This window comes from Bufo bufo, chromosome 6, assembly GCF_905171765.1.
Source record: "Bufo bufo chromosome 6, aBufBuf1.1, whole genome shotgun sequence".
NCBI lineage: Eukaryota > Metazoa > Chordata > Amphibia > Anura > Bufonidae > Bufo > Bufo bufo.
In genome coordinates this window covers 169054008-169061749 of record NC_053394.1, presented here as the reverse complement: position 1 = coordinate 169061749, position 7742 = coordinate 169054008, and the positions used below count along the sequence as shown (strand labels likewise).

General features: G+C 48.7%; 1 protein-coding gene across 1 annotated transcript; it reads left to right on the top strand.

Annotated features, from left to right (window-relative positions):
- The first annotated feature begins 2325 nt into the window (after positions 1–2325).
- Positions 2326–4331, top strand: LOC121004425. Its single transcript, XM_040436629.1, has 2 exons — positions 2326–2541; positions 3473–4331. The coding sequence occupies exons 1-2, from the start codon at positions 2493–2495 to the stop codon at positions 4066–4068; spliced, it is 645 nt and encodes a 214-aa protein (XP_040292563.1). The 5' UTR covers positions 2326–2492; the 3' UTR covers positions 4069–4331.
- Positions 4332–7742: the final 3411 nt, after the last annotated feature.

Genomic DNA, 7742 nt, shown 5'->3' with positions numbered 1-7742 from the left:
GAATAGGTGGTTGAAAGGGAGGCTTATTATATTATTTTCACTTTAGCGACGTTTTGTAAAATGCGTGTTGGGGGTCGGTGGTCTGAATATGAATGTAATTTTGTTTATATCAATTTGGGGGCAATAGTAACTGTGTTTGGAAAAGTACAAGAGCCTTATTATATAAACTTCACTTTGATGGGAAAAAATGTGGGGGTCCCAAATAATAACCTTATTAGCATGATGTTGACTTTGGGGGCAATGAAAAATGTCTGTTTTGGTCATGGAAATGATAATTTTCATTACTGAGCGAATCCAAGTTCAGATAGGGGCATAAGGCGGAGTGTTATTGACAATATGGTGACTAAGGGGTTAATATATTTATATTGTGGCCATGGAAAGTCAGTACTTGCTGGTGGAGCTTTATCACAAAGAATTACTTATTTATATCTTTATACATTGAATTCAAGATAGCCATCTAATTAAATGTGTGTTTGTCACATGTGTATATGGAGGTACTGATAGATAGCCCCATGAAATATGCCGATTTTTTTAATATATTATACCTGATGAATATGATAACACTGCTCCAGATGATCACTGGCTTGCAATCTGCGGCAAGTCAACTGTGATCACGTGGATGCATGGAGCGTGAAGACCGGGGCGCGCGCGCGCCTGAGGAACAGAAGACAGGCAGGCATCGGGGACGGACGGCGCATGCGCGATTCAGTTACAGGATCGCGCTTGAGTCCGCGCGATAGACGGGATCACGCTGCTACTGAGACAGACGGCGCATGCGCCGCATGTACAAGCGCGGTCCCGGCGACTGAGCCGGGTGTCAGTTACACTACTTAAAGGAGGGGTTAGGGCAGGGGAGTTACAGCCCGGAGTGAGGGAAGGGCTACCCCCTTGACTTCTAGCGTGACTTCAGGAGCTGGAGACGAGGACTTTATAAGTCGTTTTTTTCATGAATATACATCCCAGGAAAGCGGCACAAGAAACAGAATGAGGATAATCTATAAGGTACTGGTAATGGTTTATTAAGTCAAATCCAGGTGAAAGGTTCGCTTTAAATCAGCTAGGGAATATCCGGAGGCTCTCAGGGAGAAGCTGCAGAAGGAAGTGGCAGCGGGCAGGATTATGGGTCCCTTCGTTCAACCCCCCTTTTCTAATTTGAGGGTTTCGTCGTGGGGTGTTGTACCCAAGAAGGAACCAGGCAAATTTTGCCTGATACATCATCTGTCTCATCCGAAGGGCGCATCGGTGACTGATGGGATACTTCAGGAGGAGTTATCAGTGTCGTATGTATCGTTTGACCGGGCGGTGGCGCTAGTGAGAGAAGCGGAGAAGGGAGCTCTGTTGGCTAAATCGGATGTGGAGTCAGCGTTTAGGCTCTTGCCTATTCATCCGGATTGTTTCCATTTGCTTGGGGGTTGTTTTGAGGGTTACTTCTATTACGATACCTGCTTGCCCATATGTTGCTCCATTTCGTGCCACTATTTCGAACAGTTCAGTTCGATCCTGGAGTGGGTGGTGTGTTTTGAATCTGCTTGTTCGTCGGTGATTCACTATCTCGATGACTTCTTGTTTGTAGCGCCAGGGGGTGAGGGAGTCTGTCAGGCTCTCTTGTCTTCCTTTTTGTCCTTGATGGGGCGTTTTGGGGTTCCCATATCGGCTGAGAAGACGGAAGGTCCGGTGACGCGGTTGTCTTTTTTGGGTATCGAAATAGATTCAGTGGCTATGGTCTTTCGTTTGCCGCAGGACAAGTTAGTTGGGCTCAAGCCTTTGATTGAAGTGTTTCTGGTGGTGCGGAAGGTGACTCTTAGGCAGCTGCAGTCGCTCCTGGGTTTGTTGTGTTTTGCTTGCCGGGTTATGCCTATGGGGCGGGTCTTTTCGCAACGGTTATCTTTGGCGACGCGGGGGGTGGTTTCCCCTAGTCATCGCATATGGCTGACCAAGTCGCTCAAGGCTGATTTGAGGGTGTGGCGTGAATTTTTATGTTCTTACAACGGCCATACATGTTATATTTCGCAGGAAATATCTAGTTGTGAGTTGGAGCTGTGGTCGGATGCGGCTGGTTCCTGTGGCTTTGGGACGGTGTTGGGTAAGGAATGGTGCGCTTCTCCTTGGCCTGATGAGTGGAGAGTTCTGGGTTTGGTGAGTAACCTAACGTTGCTGGAATTGTTCCCTATTGTAGTGGCAGTGGAGATTTGGGGTGATAGGTTAGAAAATCGTCATGTGTGTTTTTGGTCGGATAACCTGGGCACGGTTCAGTGTATTAATAGGTTGTCCTCTTCATCATTGCTGGTCCTAGCATTGCTTCGGCATTTAGTGCTAAGGTGCTTGGAACGCAATATTTACTTTAGAGCCCGCCACGTGCCGGGGGTGGATAATAGGATTGCTGATGCCCTCTCTCGGTTCCGTTGGCAGGTTTTTCGGGACCTTCTTCCGGAGGTGGAAATGGATGGACTGGCGTGCCCGGATTTCCTGTGGCGTCTAGTGCTCAACAATTAATGACGTTGGTCAGCTCTTCGGTGACTCCGGCCACGTGGCAGGCGCATGGTAAGGCCTGGACTGAGTGGTTGGCGGTAAAAGGTAATAGGGAAGTGTCGGCAGGGGATGATGTGCGTTTGGAGGTCACGGTGGAGTGGATGTTAAGGCTGCATGGTCAAGGGGTTTCTGCTCTGGTTGCGCGGCGTAAATTGGCAGGGGTGGGCTTTTATTTAAAATTATGCGGGTGGCCAGATGTAACAAAAAATTTCTTGATCCGTCAGGCTATGAAGGGGTGGCAGCAGGAATATGTAGTGCGTGATAGTAGGCGGCCGATTTCATTTAGTTTGCTGGGAAGATTGGTGGATGTGTTTTAAGTGGTGTGTTCATCAGGGTTCGAGCGGACTTTAGTTGCGACGTGTTTTAGCGTTGCCTTTTTCGCGGCTTTACGGGTGGGGGAACTGGTGGTGCCTTCGAGCTCTCGATAGGGTGGTTTGTTGATGTCAGATGTGATTCTCAATAATAATGCGCTGCGGGTTCGGGTTCATTGTTCAAAAACCGATCAGTTTGGTAAAGGGGTATGGTTACCTATACATCCGGTTGCGAGTGGGGCTTGCCCCATAAGATTGGTCTCAGATTACCGGGCGGTACGGGTTAGTGGGAGGAATTTTTTCCGCGCATGCCGACGGGTCTCCCTTGCCAAAATTTCAGTTTTCATCGGTGTTGCCTAAATGTTTGCCGCAGTTGGAGTTAGATCCGGGGGAATTCGGTACCCACTCCTTTAGAATAGGTGCGGCGACGGAAGCGGCTAGGGCAGGGTTGCCGGAATCGGAGGTCATGCGGATTGGTCGTTGGAAGTCGGCCTGCTTTGCGCGGTACGTAAGGCTAGATTTATTGGTGAGTTAGGTATAAAAAAAAAATTAAAAAAAGAGAGTAGAATGTTGGAGATAGTTACATGCGTGTCAGACATGTTGGTGTTTTTACTAATTCTTTTTCTTTTCAGAAGTCGGTCGTCCGGTGATCTGGTTGGTTGGACATTCATACATCTTCTGGGCAGCGCAGAGGGCTGAATGCAGGCCTGGAGGTCGCATCCTGGGATTCAGGGAAGTGGAGGTGCACTGGAGGGGGCTTCGGGGGCTGAGATGGTCACAAGTGTTACCGGAGGTGGTGGAGATTGGACGTAGATCGGTGGGGCCAGTGATACTGGTCTTACATGAGGGTGGGAATGACCTGTGTTCCCTGAGGATGTTGGAATTAATGGCGTTGATGAGGTCTGATTTGGAGCGCTTCCCTGCGTTCTTCCCGGAGCTAGTTATAGTGTGGTCAGAAGTAGTGCCAAGAGTAGTTTGGCATGGCGCCAGGGACGGGGAGGCTATGGAGAAGTGCAGGAGGACATTGAATGCCCGAATGTCCCGCTTTGTGCGTTCTAAGGGAGGGGTGGTTGTCCAGCATTGGCAGTTAGAGGGCGATAATAGATCTTTGATGAGGCCAGACGGTGTGCACCTCACAGAGATTGGTCTGGATATCCTTTTGTCCGGTTTACAGGATGGCATCGAACAGGCTTTTAGTTTGCTGGGTGGTGGTCGGAGCCCCGTTTGAGATACAGTCCTCCTCCGTGGCGGCATTTGAAAATGAAAGTTCGTGGTGAAGAGTTATTGGCGTACGTACACCCTGGGGACCCAGGGTGGTATACCGCATCGGAGGAATGGTTCGTGGAGGAGGTGGTGTTTTGATACCGTTTTGTTAAAGGAAAAATTTGCTGTGGCCAATCATCACCCAGTAAAGGATTGGTTCATAAAACTAAGTTGTCTGAGTTTTTATTTGGTTTAAGTTTGAGGGGGCCGGTGGGGTCTCCTTCCCCCTTTCCCTCTCCTTGCCCCATCCCCATTTTAGTACCAGCAGTCCGATGTGCCGGTGCACATGACAAAGAGGTAAGGTAGATGGAAGTCACTGTGATATATACGGTATATTCCGCACCTTCATCGTGAAAAGTCAAAAGTGGGTGTCGTAACGGTATGTATATATTTACTCTAAACTAAGGTCTGCTCTCTTTGGCCCCTTTAGGCTGCCCTACCACAGCAGTTATGGCATAACTCTACTGCTTGTTGTAGATGGGGTTAGATAGGTTAGGTTCACCTTTCTGATAGCCGATCCGACCACAAGTATTTGCAAGATATTGCTGCATTTGTGGGAGGGGAGGCTGATTACAAGGCTATTCATACGTACCTGTGGGCCCAGGCTGGCTGATTACTAAGCTATTTATAGGCACCTGTGGGCCCAGGCAGACGCCGATTCAGCTGATTTCACCCACCCACCCACACCTTCTTACAGTCACTTCACATTAGGGTGGCCCCCTTTAGGCTGCCCTACCACAGCAGTTATGGCATAACTCTACTGCTTGTTGTAGATGGGGTTAGATAGGTTAGGTTCACCTTTCTGATAGCCGATCCGACCACAAATATATATACACAAATACATTCTGCATACATACAGACCCGCACTATCAATATAATGAAGGGAGAAGAAATAATTTTTAAACTTACCCGTATTTTTTGCCCTATAAGACGCTCCGGCCCATAAGACGCACCTAGGTTTTAGAGGGGGACAATAAGAAAAAAATATTTTTCATTACACATGAGGTCAGACCACTATTCAGACCCCCAATGTTAATAAGACCTCAGATCAGACCCCGATGTGAATGACCCCCAATCAGACCTCAGATAAGAGCCCCAGTGTCTCATAACAGCCCCCAGGGCCTCATATCATCCCCCAGTGCCTTATATCAGCCCTCCAGTGCCTCATATCAGCCTCCCAGTGCCTCATATCTGCCCCTCTTCAGACCCCAGCAGCATCATATCATCAGCCCCCCCAGCAGCCTCATATCATTAGCCCCCCCAGCAGCCTCATATCATCAGCCCCAGAGCAGCCTCATATCATCAGCCCCCAGCAGCCTAATATCATCAGCCCCCCAGCAGCCTTATATTATCAGCCCCCCCAGCAGCATCATATCATCAGCCCCACCAGCAGCCTCATATCATCAGCCCCCCCAGCAGCCTCATATCATTAGCCCCCCCAGCAGCCTCATATCATCAGCCCCACAGCAGCCTCATATCATCAGCCCCCAGCAGCCTAATATCATCAGCCCCCCAGCAGCCTTATATTATCAGCCCCCCCAGCAGCATCATATCATCAGCCCCCCCAGAAGCTTCATATCATCAGCCCCCCCAGAAGCTTCATATCATCAGCCCCCCCTAGCAGCCTCATATCATCAGCCCCCCAGCAGCCTCATATCATCAGCCGCCCCAGCCACCTCATATCATCACCCCCCAGCAGCCTCATATCATCAGCCCACCAGCAGCCTCATATCATTAGCCCCCCCAGCAGCCTCATATCATTAGCCCCCCCAGCAGCCTCATATCATCAACCCCCAGCAGCCTCATGTCATCAACCCCCAGCAGCCTTATATCATCAGCCCCCCAGCAGCCTTACATCATCAGCCCCCCAGAAGCCTCATATCATTAGCCCGCCAGCAGCCCAGCCTCATATCATCAGCCCCCCCCCCCCCCCAAAAAAAAAAATTACTTACCGTTCCTGCTCCGGATGCACAGTGCTGCCTCACACTGTGCGCAGCCTTCACAGTGGAGCGCCGAGGACCAGGAAGGAAGAGGTAAGTATAGCGCTTTCAGCACTTCCCGGCCCTAACAGAACCTAGAGTCTAATCCCCATCACTGTGGGTAGGTGTTAGCTGTATAAAACAGCTGGAACCCGCCGGGTATTAGTGGGCTCAGCTCCCGAGCCTGTTCCATGAATCCCTTCTGACACTATTACTGGGAGTAGAATATTGATGACATATCCCCAGCAGTGATGGCCTGTTCTCATGCAAACATATGCGGGCTGCCATCTTTTTTCACAGGTCCGGCGAGGCACAGGTAAGCCCTTACCTGTGCCTGTGCGCGAGCCGGTCTGAAAACAAGTGCAGTGGGCGGGAGCAGGCAGTTCTGAGAACAGCCAAAGGGGGCCTTCATCGGGCTGTTCTTGGAACTGCCTGCTCCCGGTGACCGCATTTGTTTTCAGACCGGCTCGCGGCACAGGTAAGGGCTTACCTGTGCCTCGCCGGACTTGTGAAGAAAGATGGCAGCCCGCATATGTTCGCGGGCGAACAATGCGAACTGGCCATTACTGATCCCCAGGATCTAATTGACTCCTGGCATCAGATCAGCCGTCAATCAGCTATTTGAAGAGGCCACAGCACTCCAGTGAGACCAGCAGCCTACTCACAGCTTACCTCGCAAACAGCCATACATTGGATAGCGACTGAGTTGCACATAGGTCATGTGACCAACGGACATGACATCACTTGCTTAGGAAGAGGCCACAGTGCTCAACGGAGGGCTGTGGCCTGTTCAAACAGCTGATGAGAGTGGAGTCAGACCCCCACGATCCTGAGGATAGGTTATTAATATTCTTTTATTTGTAGAAGAAAATGTAGTTATCATATTCCAAACTGCAAAACTTTCGGACTTACTTGTTGAAGTGCTTTATTATGATCTCGTTGCTTACTTGAGTTTTTTGAAAGACAGTTCCCCTCATTTACTCCCATTTTCTCTTCTTTGTTTAGGCTAACCTCACAATAAAGCTGTAAAACGTTAAAAGCACATTTACTGCCTTGCAGATAATATTTTACTATGCAGCCATTAAAAAGTAACTAGCAACTGGGATGGTTAGGTAAACATTGTTAAAAATATGACATCTGCTTGACCTCCTCCAACACACGCAAACTGGTGATGTCTGTACTGCAAGAATAAAAGACATGATAGCAAAGCGTTGGAGTAACAAAGCGATACAAGAATATTGATCTAGTTAAATGCATATCCTGTAGACCGCTAAGGAGTTTATATAAAGAAAATGAACCTGGAGCATATTCAGAGGTATAACTGTAGAGATATGGAGCACACATTCAAAATATATTGCATTAATGCAATGTAAAATTATTCAAATATTTAATCTTTACATATATCTGGTCTGTTTTTGGATTGTAGCCATCAGTTTAGCATCGGGCCATTTATTTCACTTTGATTGTGTTATTTTTTTGGGGGGGGATTCTACTAATCATGCAATTCTACTGGATTCCGTTCAGTAGGGTTTCAGTTGTGCCAATTATGAAAGATATTCCCTGTCCACAGGAGAGCACACATATAGTAAATATGGCAAACAGTGCAACCTTGACAAGACCAGAGCACTGGCACCACAAGTCCCAGGAGAACCTACATGCA

Excerpts from the sequence above, each read along its gene's own strand:
- LOC121004425 (XM_040436629.1), top strand. The coding sequence starts at position 2,493 with ATGACGTTGGTCAGCTCTTCGGTGACTCCGGCCACGTGGCAGGCGCAT. Across the intron at positions 2,542-3,472 it reads GGCCACGTGGCAGGCGCATG|AAGTCGGTCGTCCGGTGATC; the intron begins GTAAGGCCTGGA and ends TTTTCTTTTCAG.